The 15,832-nt window shown below is 31.7% G+C and overlaps 2 protein-coding genes across 2 annotated transcripts; both read left to right on the plus strand.

The window, feature by feature from the left end:
- Positions 11,229-12,143, plus strand: LOC109334342 (auxin-binding protein ABP19a-like). Its single transcript, XM_019570064.1, has one exon. It carries the CDS (start codon positions 11,229-11,231, stop codon positions 11,913-11,915), a length of 687 nt encoding a protein of 228 aa, XP_019425609.1. The 3' UTR covers positions 11,916-12,143.
- On the plus strand, positions 13,721-14,635 carry LOC109334347 (auxin-binding protein ABP19a-like). Its single transcript, XM_019570075.1, has one exon. The coding sequence runs from the start codon at positions 13,721-13,723 to the stop codon at positions 14,405-14,407; it is 687 nt and encodes a 228-aa protein (XP_019425620.1). The 3' UTR covers positions 14,408-14,635.

The following is a 15,832-nucleotide window of genomic DNA, read 5'->3' on the forward strand; positions in this document are numbered from 1 at the left end:
TATAAGAGACTGAATGAGCATATTTGACACACAATATCAAGTGAGAAATAGAAAGATTGGCACATTCTCTCAAGCTTTAAGAGAAAATTATGTAGCCTTGATTCCGAAAGATCACTCAAGGGTACTAAAACCAACATTTTATTATTATTAAGCTAAACTAACATTTTCTATAGGTCTTATTTTGAGCTTACCATAATATTGGTTTCAACAGCTGGGAGGGTAAACTACAAACTCGGCCATACAAACTCAAAAAGGATGACTAGAAGGGAGATCACCCACCCACCAAGACTATCCTATAAAGGTGAGGCGTACACTATCATTAGATGGTTTATAGTCCAATTAGTCATACATGTCATGTGGAATTGAATAAGAATATGTTGTTATCCCAAATCATGTCACACATTAATAAAAATATTTTATATCAATTAAAAAATTAAACATTCATTACTTTTTTTGTTTTTTGTTTTGTTTTCATTATCATTCACACGGCATATGATTTGGGACATGCCATTTCAATCACATGTGAAATTAAGAAAACTATTGAACCTTTGGATCCGCTCATGTTACTATTCCTTCATGTGTGTGTAAGAGTTTTGTCTATGTATATCACTCTAATAATAATAAAGGGTGAGGTCTGATTTGGTTGTAATGTAACCATGTGAATTTTTTTGCTTGGATAAAGGAAAGATTCGGTAACTCTTTCAAAGCAGTAAAGGAATTGTTGGACCAAACTATGACCGAGTAGCTTTCAACCATTAGTGAGTTCTATTATTGTTGGAGTTATTCAAGTGTGAAGTATAAAGTGTAGATACCACACACTTATGAGTAAGGATCCTCTCTATTAATAGAGAGGCAAGTGCCACACAATAACACACAAAAAGTCACATGTAATAACACTTTTATCCTTTTATTTACTATGAAATTATATTTTTGCCACTGAAAATATGAGTAAAAACAATTATTGTCACAGTTATACGTATGTTCCCCGGTCTTTCCCCCATAAGTCCACCATGTCCTAGTCAAACCATTAGCTCTGATATCACTCGTTGGACCATACTGCGGTCGGATCCTCCAATCACTAGGGAGTTCTATTGTTAGCGGGGTATGAGAAGAATGGAGAGCTACAAGTGAGACACCACGTCTTGAACCAAAACTTTAAGGCATTGTTGGAACTTCTACTTATAAGTTATTTCACTTCTCCCCCTTATACGACATTGTTGTAACTTGGTTTGTTGAAAGCCATTAGTGAGAAGTTTTGGATGTGAAATCTAAAATACTCTCAAGTCTTACATAGAAGATTTTGAAAAACAACTCTCAAGTCTCACATTGGAGAGATGAGGAATTTGGAAAAAGTCTTATGTTATAAATAGAAGATTTCCCCCCTCATTATAACTTGCCCCAAGTTGAATGCGCTTTCATTCAAAGTTTTCTTTCTCCCTCATATTTTTCGCTGATGCATTTCCGACAAACTTCTCCCATTTTTTTCTGCGGTACTAAGAATTGGTACATGCAGCCAAATTATGATAATTTCGAGAACTGACACTAGTAGTCAGTATTGAGGCAAACAAATTAGTAAAGATAGCCAAATTATAGGCATTTCGAGAACTGACACTGATAGTCAGTATAGTGAGAAAAGAATTGGCACAAGTAGCCATATTGTGAGAATTTCGAGAATTGACACTAGTATCCATATTGCGAGAATTTCGAGAATTGACCATAATAGTCATATTGTGGGGATTTTGAGAATTGGCAGTGATAGTCATATTGTGGTAGGTGTATTCGGGATTTGTTGTTACAGTGCAGTAAGAATTCAATAATAGAGATCTTGGTTGTTTTATCCTAGGGACGACGTCGTTGATAGTCTGCTTGCAAATTTTGGACAATGCTACGAAACGTCTTAAAGAGAGCGACCTGGTCGTGACTTAGCCAGTAAGTATTATTTTGTGCCATTTATAATTGTTGTAAGCTACGGTAACAACAATTTTAAGGTGTTTCTACTGCAATGACGTTCATAGATAATATTACTGGATCGAACAGCTTTGACATAAACAAACTGTTTCGGTTTGATGGGACAAATTTCAAACGGTGGTAACATAAGATGAAATTTTTCCTCACTATGAGAAAAGTTGCCCATATTTTGAAAATCGAGTGTTGATGGAAAAAGCTGAAAAAGAGAAAAAGGATAAACTAGCTATTAAAATAGCTCTCTGGAATTAAAATAATTACTTGTGTAAGAATTTCATTCTCAATGGGTTGTTTGATGATTTTAGTGATTACTATAGTCCATACAAGTCTGTCAAAATAATTTGGTATGCACTTGAAAAGAAATATGGTATTGAGGAAGCTGAGACTAAAAAGTATGTTGTTAGTCGTTACCTCAAGTATTATATAACGAATGATAAATCAGTAGAGTCTCAATCCAATGAGATACATAGAATTGCTCATGAAATCATTTCTAATGGTATGCCCTAGAGAGTTAAACTTAGAGAGCGTATGAATGTGTATTCATTAGGTATTCTGTAAACAACAAGGCATACAAGTTTTATGACCTTAACGCAAAAATGATCATTGAGTCTAATATGTTGACTTCAATGAAAAGAAATTCCTTTTTAAATTGAGGAATAGTGGGGGCACATCAACTAGTCACATACATGTGGTAAGAGATAATGATAAAAACGAAAGGTTTGAAATAGAACCTAGAATTAGTAAGAGATCAATAACTACTAGAGAGTATAGACCTGATTATATTATCTATATATTGGAAGAGAATCTATCAACTTTTCAAGAAGTTTTGACTTATTTGGATGCTAATTTGTGGCAAGAAGCCATAAATGATGAGTGAACTATCTAGAGTCTAATAAGAAACAAACTATTTTAGCTCAATCAATTATGGAAGTTAAGATGATAGCACTAACAACAGCTAGTGAAAAAGCAAGTTGGCTAAAAAGCTTGCATATAGAAATTCCCCTATAGGAAAATCCGATCACAACTGTGTTGATCTATTGTGATAGTACCACAGCTATTGCAAAAATTGAGAACCGCTTTTATAGATGTAAGAAACGACAAATTCGTCGTAAGCACAACATCATTAGAGAGTTACTCTCTACAGGAGCTATTAAAGTGGATCATGTACGCACTAAGAATAACTTAGCAGATCCTTTGACGAAATGACTAGCTAGAGAGAAAGTCTATAATACTTCTAAGAGTATGTGACTATTGCCCTTAGAACGAGGATCACTCATGATGGTAACCCGACCTAACTGATTGGAGATCCCAAGAAATAGGTTCAATGGGTAATAACAAGTTGTGAAGTGATATGAGAATGAACATGCTATAAAATTATAAGAAGCATGATTCCTACAGTATATGTAACGATGAGTTAAACTCTTAATGAGATCTATACTCCAATTGGAGTGGAGTACCTAGGCTACAGGAGTACTCTTGATAGACTCACCTATGTGAATGAGGAAGTGGAGGCCGCTTTCTATGAAATTATGGGGCATAAATTTCTAGAGCGTTCACTATACTAGGATAGAGGTGCATGACCTTTAATGCATGGACTTTACAGAATACACCTTTAAAAAGGTTGTGTGTGTTTTGATGTTGGAGATAGAGTTCAAGACTATGAGTCACTCTAGTAAAATCTGGATCTTATTCACTACACAAAGGTTCAAGTCGTATGACACCTTTGTTTATGCACAATCTTATTGAGACCAAAAAAATTCTCGAAAATCGTTTTTTAATTCCAAGTGGGGGATTGTTGGAACTTGGTTTGTTGAAAGCCATTAGTGAGAACTTTTGGGTGTGAAATCTAAAAAACTCTAAAGTGCCATATAGAAGAGTTTTGGAAAAAAACAACTCTCAAGTCCCACATTGGAGAGATGAGGAACTTAGAAAAATCTCATATTATAAATAGAAGTTTTCACCCATCATTATAACTTGCCCAAGTTGAATGTGCTTTCATTCAACTTTTTCTTTCTCCCTCATATTTTTCGCCGATGCATTTCTGGCAAACTTCTCCATCTTTCTTTCTGTGGTACTAAGAATTGGCACAAGCAGCCAAATTGTGGGCATTTCGAGAACTAACACTGATAGTCATTTTGGGGGAAAGAATTGACATGAGTAACCATATTGTGAGAATTTCGAGAATTGGCACTAGTAGCCATATTGCGAGAATTTCGAGAATTGGCACTAGTAGCCATATAGCGAGAATTTCGAGAATTGACAGTGATAGCTATATTGTGGTGGGTGTATTCGCGATTGGTTCTTACAGTGCAGTAAGAATTCGATGACAGAGATCTAAGTTGTTTTATCCTAGGGACGACGTGATTGATAGTTTGCTTGCACATTTTGGGCAGTGCCACAAAAAGTCTTAACGAAAGCGACTTGGTCGTGACTAAACCGTAAGTATTATTGCGTGTCATTTATAATTGTTGCAAGCTACGTTAACAACAGACATGTTGGATCAGACTGTGACCGGAGAGCCTCCAACCATCAGGGAGTTTCATTGTTACCGGGATATGAGAAGAGTGAAGAGCCACAAGTGAGACACCATGTCTTGAACCAAAATTTTAAGGCATTAGTTTCATGAGTCTTTTTCACTTATAAACTTTTTCACTTATAAATTTTTTCAATCCTTACCTATTGAATGAGGTAGTTAGAGGGTTAATCTAAGTACCATCAAGGTTATAAGGATGCATTCGACCTCCCATCACCATAAAACAACCCAAAATGTCCCCAAAAGATACATAACTTAACTTGATCGTGGGAAGGTAGCACGAGTATATGAGATGCGCCAAGGTACTTTGAAGTATTGATGGAGTAACAATTGTGTATCGAGCCCCTATAGACCCAATAAACACACAAGCAAACTTCGTCAATGTCAAAACCCTCATACCAATTACCAATTTCTCACAAACATAATCTAAACTCATCAATTATAGAAATGAGAAGCTTACAAAGGTGATTGAGAAGGAAGTGGAAGTGGTTTAAGGTTGAAGAATACAAGGAAACACAAGTCACCAACAACGTTAAGGGTTTGATGTATAAAACAAAGAATTAGGACAGGGTCAATGGAGAATATGGTTGAATAAAATTTAACTTGAGAAAGGGCAAAAAAACATCTGAAATTACATTAAAAAACTAATACAATGGCATAATTATTAACTACTCAAATCCAAAGTGATTGCCCTATCAAACTAAATTAGGCTAAGTGGTTCTACAAGTTGGCCTCTAATCATCACAAATCTGTAGGAATGGGACCCATCTTGAAAAGGACTATTATAGTTGAATTCTCCTTAGCTTGTGATCCATGGCTAAGTCCTATAAAGCTTCTTTCACTCTTTTAGCTCTTGTTCTGGTCAATAGTCACACCATTCCTTCTAAAGAGTCTGTAATATTGCAGGAGGTTGTTGTGTTTCAATCAATAATATGTATCTTTTTTGTTTTATTCCATATATTTGTAAATTATCATTCACTTGTTAATTGTTATACAAATAGATGGTGGTAATACAAAATCATTGACATATTTTAAATTTTAAATCATATATATTAATGACTTACATAGTATATTTGACCTTATTTTCCATGTCAACTTTTGTCCTTGCTAATTAAGTAATGATATATCATGATTTTTTTTGTTTGTAGTTTCAACTAGGGTATAAGTAGTTGTGATTTAATCAGGAGAACGAACGGAGCCAATCAATAAAATATGGTTTGGTTCACTTTCACGGTTTGATTCAGTTAGTTTTCTAAGGAACCATTTATGTTCAGTTTGATTCATGGTTTTAGAAATTTAAGAATTATTGGAACTGAATCGCATATTAAAGAAATAGATACTACAGAATAATATTGTATTGTTATTTGAATTTTTTAACCAATTTTATGTGAATTATAGTGTTATATATGTTACTTACTACATTGTTATTATGTTAGTGTTATATATGTTACAACTTACTAAATTATTATATATATATATATACATATATATGATAACATATTTTCTAACTTTCGTGATACTGGATTTGAAAGTAACATATACCATAAATTATTATATATCTTACTAATTATGAAGTGTAATGTTATATAATTTACTCATTGATATATAGATATATATATATTACTAATCGTGAAGTGTATTGTTATATATATTAGGAATATATATATATATATTTGTTACTAATTGTGAATTGTACTATTGAAAACGTGGTTATTCGTTTTTTCTTCCTAAATTATATAATAACAAACAATTACTAGTTTCAATTTTTTTATTAGTAATAATAATAAAAGTAGTATTTTTCTTTTATGGATAAAAATGTCTTTTGTAATATATTTTGAATTTCCAATTGTTGCAAAAAAATTTAAAAACAAAATCATGACAACTGTGAAACTAAGCCTAACCAAACCATTCATGAGCTGTTCGGTTCGATTCTTGCAATAAAATTTGTGGTTAATTGATATGAATTGAACCATATCTTTGTATTTGGTTCAGTCATTGAATTACACCAAAAATCAAACTGAAACGAACTTTTACACCATGGTTTCATCGGCTTCCACTCATAAAAGCAGGTGTACTGTTATTTCTTTATTTTTTGGTTTACATAGCATTTTTTATTTGTTGTTCATATTAGAGTTCCATTTAAGTACCACTATATTTTTATCCGAAAAAGGCAAAACGAAATACAACTATTTATTCCCTCTTTCATTTGAAATGAATTTGAGGACATTGCAATTGACACTTTTGAAACAATATAACTTGATAATATAAGGGAAGCTAGATAAAATGAACTTGAGTACAAGGCATAGTATGGTTTTAGTGCATGCAACTTTGATTTTAGTTCCCAATTTTTTTATATAGCTTTTAATCAATAATATAGTTGATGATTGTTTTAGTGTTAATCATGTTATCAATTAGTATTACACATGTCAAATGTTGATATCAACTACATCATTATTGTTGAATGTAGAGATACATACATAGAATAAATACCACACACCTACAAAGTACATGAACATTGATTAATAAAATGCATGGATTAATCCAACACAAAATTTGGTACATTTCCATGATAAAAACATATTTAGTCCTTCATTTGCAGATATTTTGTCAAGTCATTGTCAAATGAAAGTGTAAATAGAAAATACTATGGAATCACAGTAAGAAAAAGTTGTGACATGTAAGGGTGGCAATTTGATGAATTTGGATCATAATAGATGGATTTAAAGTCATTCACCAATCCATATAAATCGATGAAATTATATTTCTAAACTATCTAATTCGTCCATATATCTATTTTAATGGATTGGATGAAAGGATATCCAATCCATTTTTTAAAATTTGAACTAAAGTATTTTAAGGAAAAAAAATCATTTTAAAAATTATTATTTAATAAATTATTTTTAAAAATAAATTTAAAAACACTTTTTAAAAAATCTCAGTATTTAAATTTACCTGTGAAAGACACCAATATAGGGGATGTCAGAGATATTGTATTGTGCATGCATTTTTTCTTGTGCTCAGTCATGACACAAAAATATTATATCAATCCTTATTGAAACTTTTTGAAAGAATGGTTTGATGAGAATGAGAATATTGTTGAAGAAATCATTTCGTTAGAAAGAGAGTAATTTATATCACTGATATCAAAACCGGTTTGTGGCAGTCGGTCCAACCGGTAAACAATCTTAATATCGCTACGATACAACATTTATACCGGTCATGCAATTATACTGGTAAAAATCTATCATACTAGCCGATTTTCAATTGAACTGAACCAGCCATACCTATTGGTTTCATTTAAATTTTTTTTAATGAAAATGATTTATTTTTACCAAAATATCGATATAGATGATCAAACACACAACTACTACATTTATACATCTAAAATATGGTGCCCAGTATACATTTTTTAACATGTGATATAAATAAAAATAGTTTTTGTTTTCTTTATTGATTTTTCAATATTAATATTAGTATAAAATATATGTATATTTAACTTCACCGGTATGTAGTTCAGTTTAATTAGTGAATAACTGGTTGAGTTTATATTTTTGTTGCTTTATGTGGGAAAAAAAATTGTTTTTATTTTTTTTATGGATTGGGTACCCATCCAAATGGATATATACCCATGAATATTCATTGGATATGATGGATGGATAAGAATCCATTCATTATTAACATTTTTCATTGAATTATATCCATTAGCTCTAACGAATGAATTTTGATAAATTTAATTTGGGTAGATTATAAATGTGGATAATTTTATCACTTCTAGTAAGAAGGTAGAAAAAGGGTATAAATGCTGAATGGTTGCTTACATGTGCAAACTAGCTATCATAAGGAGACTTGAAGTTTGCTGTACTTTGTTAACTTCCATCCTGTCTTCAAGGTTTCTAATTAGTTAAAAATAGGGGATCAAAACTATCATGATATATTTTACACATTTTGTACATTTTGTATATGTGATTAATATCTTAGTTAGTTTGTTAAGAGTTTGTTAAGAGTTTGTTAAATTGTTACTTGTATCACAAGTTATCTTTATATTGTGTATATAAGCACATGACTTGTAACCCTTTAATCAATCAATGAAATTACAATACATTCATATCTTCACCATTATTTTTGCAATATAAAATTCTGTACAAAGTCATTACTCAAACTACTGATGCTAGATATAATGTTCATCATGCCCAATAAAAAATAATAACACTGAGGTTACAATTAACTTCTTATGCTTTCTAGAATTGTTGGGTATCATTCTTGTTGATATATTATAGGACAGTTCGTCCCTTTTTGTATTACTGTTGTTATTATAAATTATAGTTATATGTGGCAATTCGTCACTTTTAATATTGATTTTATGTCATTTTTTGTGATGAATATGCTATATGCTATGCGATATAATGAGGTTGGTATGCAGTAGATATGTTAAATTAGAAAATTGTATAACTATATTACAAAATTTGACATATCAATTTACTCCTGTTCAAAATCTTTACTTATAAAAAGAATATTAGATCATTTGTCTCTAACCTTGTCCTCAATTATGTCCTCCCAATCTCAAGAAATTGTGACACCTATTAAAAATTTTGAATAATGAGAAATACATATATTAATTTTTAGAGAATAATGTATCTCCTTATATCAGGAGATAACTTATCTCCTCCAGCCAGTAAAAATATGACATGTGTGCTATTTTGTTTATTTTTTAAAATATTTTTATAGAAAATGATGAAACATGACACATGTCATGATTTTACTGGCAGAAGGAGATAACTTATCTCCTTATACCAGGAGATACTTCATTCCCTTATTATGTGTTAAAATTATATTGAAATGGGTCAAGATATGTTTGGACATGTGATCTTCCTTCACTAGTGAATTTGATGAGGTTGCACTTCACTTCTAATACGTCTAAGTACATTGTAGGATATTCCATTAAATTCCCCAACCCAAAAAATCTCAATCATACCATAGTATCACTTTTTCTCTTTAATATTATTCCAATATTCCCAATTAATTCTCTATAAGTTATTTGGAATGTAAAACCTCATTTTCTTGGCAAAAACTTACACCATAATCGACAAAGTACTATGTATATGTACCAACCACATTGCCTAGTATCCACTTATGAAAGAAGGTTATCTATATAGGATAATAGTGCTAAGATATCTTAGCATGAAGGGCTTTCTACTGATCCACACATTCACTTGGTTCCTATTGAACGAGACATCAATGCATTTAGCTGTCTAAAATGTCAGTTTATGTGCTTCTTCCTTTTCTTCCCACATGAGTTTGGACCACATCCTAATTGGTTTTCAAATATTTTCATTCTATTATACTCTTGCTTTAGATTAGAACTCTAAAAATATCTTAGGCTTCTCCAAGATTATGAAAATTAATTGCCTTTTCACTGAACTTTTTTTGATAAATAAATATATGATTGATTTGACATTTAATGATTGTTGATTCCACAAAATGTTGAACTTTGATAAGTTATACTTATACCCCATGTTTAAAATTGTAATTTGCAACCATAATTACAATTATAATATTATGGTTTTGGAGTCTCTATGATGGTATTGGCCACTTATGGTTACATTTTCCCACAATTTTCTATAATTATGGCAAATGCAAGTAACTACAAGGCAATTTAAAACACTAATTATATTTAATAAAATTGGATTTAAATTTAATATATAATTGATTGGTATCATGAATTTTATACATTAAAATTAACGTGGAGTGTTTTCAGTAATGAAGTAATTTTATTAATTAGCACTTTATCCGACCAAAATATATGTCCTCTATAATCAGCCTTTCAGTTAGAGACCTAAAATGCCAATCATTAATTAGTGCCTTATTTGCTGGACCAAATGGTTTATTTATGGAAAATGATCTTTCAATATTTCTTAATCAGCATGAAGAATGTGCTTCAAGTTGCTTTTGTAGCAATCATTTAGCATTTGTCATCATTTATTAAAGCATCTTTAAGAATTTTGCTACTTGCAGACTAAATTGTGTACCCCAACTTTACATTGATTATGCAACAATGTTATTACAAGTTTGATCATACTAGTAAAATTGTACAACTTCTTTATAAAGCAGAAGGGCAAAAATAAGAAGAATTTTTTTATACGAGGCTTATTTCTTTTCTTAAAAGAAAGTTATACAAAATTGACATAACTAATTGAAGTTCACTCCATAATATACCCATTAACATTCTAATAATTGGTTATTATTCTTAATTATTACAAATGATTCATATGATTTTTTTAGTTTTGTTAGTTTTTGGAACACATCAAGGTCAAATTAGACCTTAGTGATAAAAAATGTTATTGTGACATAATTTTAGATATTTATTCATCGATGAGGGATCATATTTATAATGAGATTAAGACTTATCATTTCTCATCTCATTTTAGAATATGACTTATGAGTCTAATCCACTTAATATTAAGTTTTTGTACTACTAAGGGTATTCTTTTATATTTTTAGGTAAAGAACTAATCTCTTTTGGGTTTCGTTGCTGGCTCTCAATAAGTATAATTCCCAGGAATCAAATATTAAATCTTAAGAATCTAATGAAGCCTTAAACCACTAGATCAACGCCTTTTTGATTACTAATACCATTTTAGATATGACTTATGAGTCCAATGAGTAACTTTGTATCACACCATAATTAATCCAACAACTTGCAACAAAAGCTCCTCCTATATATAACATAGCTATGCAACTAGCTAATCCCACATTCCCACCCAACAACACAAAAAATCATACAACAAAAATGCTTCACATTCTTCTCCTCCTCCTTCCTCTTCTCTTATCCATTTCCAATGCTTCTGTCAATGATTTCTGTGTAGCAGACCTTAATGGTCCAGATGGTCCTTCAGGCTATCCCTGCAAGCCTCCTACAAAAGTAACCACACATGACTTCGTATATGCTGGCTTAGCTGCTTCAGGAAACACCACAAACATTATCAATGCTGCTGTAACACCTGCATTTGTTGCTCAATTCCCAGGTCTAAATGGCCTTGGTCTTTCTGCAGCAAGGTTAGACATTGCTTCTGGTGGTGTAATCCCTCTTCATACTCACCCTGGTGCTTCTGAGTTATTGATAGTAACACAAGGTCGTGTCACTGCTGGGTTTATAACATCAGATAATTCAGTTTATGTGAAGACACTTTCAAAGGGAGAACTTTTCATTTTGCCACAAGGGTTGTTGCATTTTCAATTAGGTTATGGTAAGAGAAAAGCTGTTGCTTATGCTGTTTTCAGTAGCTCAAGTCCAGGGCTTCAAATACTTGATTTTGCATTGTTTGCAAGCAACTTTTCTTCTTCTTTGATTACACAGACTACTTTCCTTGACCCTGAACAAGTGAAGAAGCTTAAGAGTGTTCTTGGTGGTAGTGGCTAGACCTTTTTAGTTTGGTTGTTCATGAATCATTGATTCATTGTTTTACTTAAAACATTCCTTGTGTTGTTTCAGTTCATTGGAATTTGTGTAGGTTGCCCTAGTCATTAAGTACCTTGTATCAATGTGTTTCAGTTAATTTTCATTGTTGCAAATCTCAATGTCAAGATTATTTCAATGTAACTATGTTTTGAAGGGTTTGTGAATGTTTATGGGTAATTTTATCCAATAGCCTCCCATGTTTTAAATTGTAATTAAGTTGTGTTTATTACAATTGTGGAAAATTATAATTGATAAGACTATAATTATAATCATAACATCATTGTGAGACTCTCAAACTAACTATAATATTATAGTCATAATTTAAGTTATAAAGTACAATTTAAAATAATGACCCTCTATGTCAACTGTGCATGTCAATTTTAAATTGATATGAAGTTTTATTTTATTAATATTCCTTTGTAAAAGTTGGTAGTTGTCTTTTATTGTAATACTTTAGTTATAATTGTCCATACGTCATAAAGTTCGATTCAGTTGCTACTAACTCATCCTAAACATTAACATAGTTGTACAAAATGCTAGCAGATTATTATATGGTACACATACCTTGTGTCTTTATAAGTACATAATTAGTTTCAGAGTTAATTTTCAAATGTCTTCATAAAAACAGATTTAGTTGTATTATATTATCTAGAAAACAATTTACACTATTAATCATTTATATATTACCATATCATTAAAAATATTTAACTTGTTATCTTAATTAATTATATTTTAAGTCACACTTATAGTAATTTATAATTGGTTTGTAGTGTAAAAACTTTTATTAAACTTAAATGGATATAACAATAATTATCAAACAAAAGGAGTGCTAGCAATAAATCCTCTAACACACTTGTTCTCTACTAGAACATAAAGATATAGACAATGGTTGATCAGTTGTTGAGGAGGGAGAAGAGGATAATCGTCAAAGTAGCAGGATGAGGTAGGAGAGCTGGATTGAAGAATGTGCTTCAAGTTGCTTTTGTAGCAATCATTTAGCATTTGTCATCATTTATTAAAGCATCTTTAAGAATTTTGCTACTTGCAGACTAAATTGTGTACCCCAACTTTACATTGATTATGCAACAATGTTATTACAAGTTTGATCATACTAGTAAAATTGTACAACTTCTTTATAAAGCAGAAGGGCAAAAATAAGAAGAATTTTTTTATACGAGGCTTATTTCTTTTCTTAAAAGAAAGTTATACAAAATTGACATAACTAATTGAAGTTCACTCCATAATATACCCATTAACATTCTAATAATTGGTTATTATTCTTAATTATTACAAATGATTCATATGATTTTTTTAGTTTTGTTAGTTTTTGGAACACATCAAGGTCAAATTAGACCTTAGTGATAAAAAATGTTATTGTGACATAATTTTAGATATTTATTCATCGATGAGGGATCATATTTATAATGAGATTAAGACTTATCATTTCTCATCTCATTTTAGAATATGACTTATGAGTCTAATCCACTTAATATTAAGTTTTTGTACTACTAAGGGTATTCTTTTATATTTTTAGGTAAAGAACTAATCTCTTTTGGGTTTCGTTGCTGGCTCTCAATAAGTATAATTCCCAGGAATCAAATATTAAATCTTAAGAATCTAATGAAGCCTTAAACCACTAGATCAACGCCTTTTTGATTACTAATACCATTTTAGATATGACTTATGAGTCCAATGAGTAACTTTGTATCACACCATAATTAATCCAACAACTTGCAACAAAAGCTCCTCCTATATATAACATAGCTATGCAACTAGCTAATCCCACATTCCCACCCAACAACACAAAAAATCATACAACAAAAATGCTTCACATTCTTCTCCTCCTCCTTCCTCTTCTCTTATCCATTTCCAATGCTTCTGTCAATGATTTCTGTGTAGCAGACCTTAATGGTCCAGATGGTCCTTCAGGCTATCCCTGCAAGCCTCCTACAAAAGTAACCACACATGACTTCGTATATGCTGGCTTAGCTGCTTCAGGAAACACCACAAACATTATCAATGCTGCTGTAACACCTGCATTTGTTGCTCAATTCCCAGGTCTAAATGGCCTTGGTCTTTCTGCAGCAAGGTTAGACATTGCTTCTGGTGGTGTAATCCCTCTTCATACTCACCCTGGTGCTTCTGAGTTATTGATAGTAACACAAGGTCGTGTCACTGCTGGGTTTATAACATCAGATAATTCAGTTTATGTGAAGACACTTTCAAAGGGAGAACTTTTCATTTTGCCACAAGGGTTGTTGCATTTTCAATTAGGTTATGGTAAGAGAAAAGCTGTTGCTTATGCTGTTTTCAGTAGCTCAAGTCCAGGGCTTCAAATACTTGATTTTGCATTGTTTGCAAGCAACTTTTCTTCTTCTTTGATTACACAGACTACTTTCCTTGACCCTGAACAAGTGAAGAAGCTTAAGAGTGTTCTTGGTGGTAGTGGCTAGACCTTTTTAGTTTGGTTGTTCATGAATCATTGATTCATTGTTTTACTTAAAACATTCCTTGTGTTGTTTCAGTTCATTGGAATTTGTGTAGGTTGCCCTAGTCATTAAGTACCTTGTATCAATGTGTTTCAGTTAATTTTCATTGTTGCAAATCTCAATGTCAAGATTATTTCAATGTAACTATGTTTTGAAGGGTTTGTGAATGTTTATGGGTAATTTTATCCAATAGCCTCCCATGTTTTAAATTGTAATTAAGTTGTGTTTATTACAATTGTGGAAAATTATAATTGATAAGACTATAATTATAATCATAACATCATTGTGAGACTCTCAAACTAACTATAATATTATAGTCATAATTTAAGTTATAAAGTACAATTTAAAATAATGACCCTCTATGTCAACTGTGCATGTCAATTTTAAATTGATATGAAGTTTTATTTTATTAATATTCCTTTGTAAAAGTTGGTAGTTGTCTTTTATTGTAATACTTTAGTTATAATTGTCCATACGTCATAAAGTTCGATTCAGTTGCTACTAACTCATCCTAAACATTAACATAGTTGTACAAAATGCTAGCAGATTATTATATGGTACACATACCTTGTGTCTTTATAAGTACATAATTAGTTTCAGAGTTAATTTTCAAATGTCTTCATAAAAACAGATTTAGTTGTATTATATTATCTAGAAAACAATTTACACTATTAATCATTTATATATTACCATATCATTAAAAATATTTAACTTGTTATCTTAATTAATTATATTTTAAGTCACACTTATAGTAATTTATAATTGGTTTGTAGTGTAAAAACTTTTATTAAACTTAAATGGATATAACAATAATTATCAAACAAAAGGAGTGCTAGCAATAAATCCTCTAACACACTTGTTCTCTACTAGAACATAAAGATATAGACAATGGTTGATCAGTTGTTGAGGAGGGAGAAGAGGATAATCGTCAAAGTAGCAGGATGAGGTAGGAGAGCTGGATCCGCCGGTGGAGGTACCTGAAAAGGTTTTCCGACGATCAAGTCAGTGTATGAACTAAGTGAAATGGGGATACGAGAGTAGAGAGGGTAGATAGCAGTAGAATGAGTAATGTTAAAGAGTAAAGAGGTTAAGATACTTTCTGTTGGTGGAGATCCCTATTTATAGCAGGGAGAGTTGACTTTGGATTCTTGACAGATGGTGCGACGCGTGGCCGACCAAAGGTATTGTCGGGGACTGCTTTCTCTGTGTCAGGCGGTCTGCCAGGACCGTACACTGTGCCATTCTTGTCTTTTAACCTGTGGTTGGTTTGGCAGCCGTTCTGCAGCCTGTCTGCCGGGTTGGCAGGAGCCTGTCTGCCGGGTTGGCAGGTGGGTTGGTGAGGTACGAAAGGCATGCTGTCTCTTAGGTCAACTCTGGTGGTCCCAATAC

The sequence above is a fragment of the Lupinus angustifolius genome, chromosome LG02 (genome assembly GCF_001865875.1).
Source record: "Lupinus angustifolius cultivar Tanjil chromosome LG02, LupAngTanjil_v1.0, whole genome shotgun sequence".
NCBI classification, from domain to species: Eukaryota; Viridiplantae; Streptophyta; class Magnoliopsida; order Fabales; family Fabaceae; genus Lupinus; species Lupinus angustifolius.

What these genes read in the sequence shown, in the direction of transcription:
- LOC109334347 (XM_019570075.1), top strand. Translation starts at nt 13,721, where the DNA reads ATGCAACTAGCTAATCCCACATTCCCACCCAACAACACAAAAAATCAT.
- LOC109334342 (XM_019570064.1), top strand. Translation starts at nt 11,229, where the DNA reads ATGCAACTAGCTAATCCCACATTCCCACCCAACAACACAAAAAATCAT.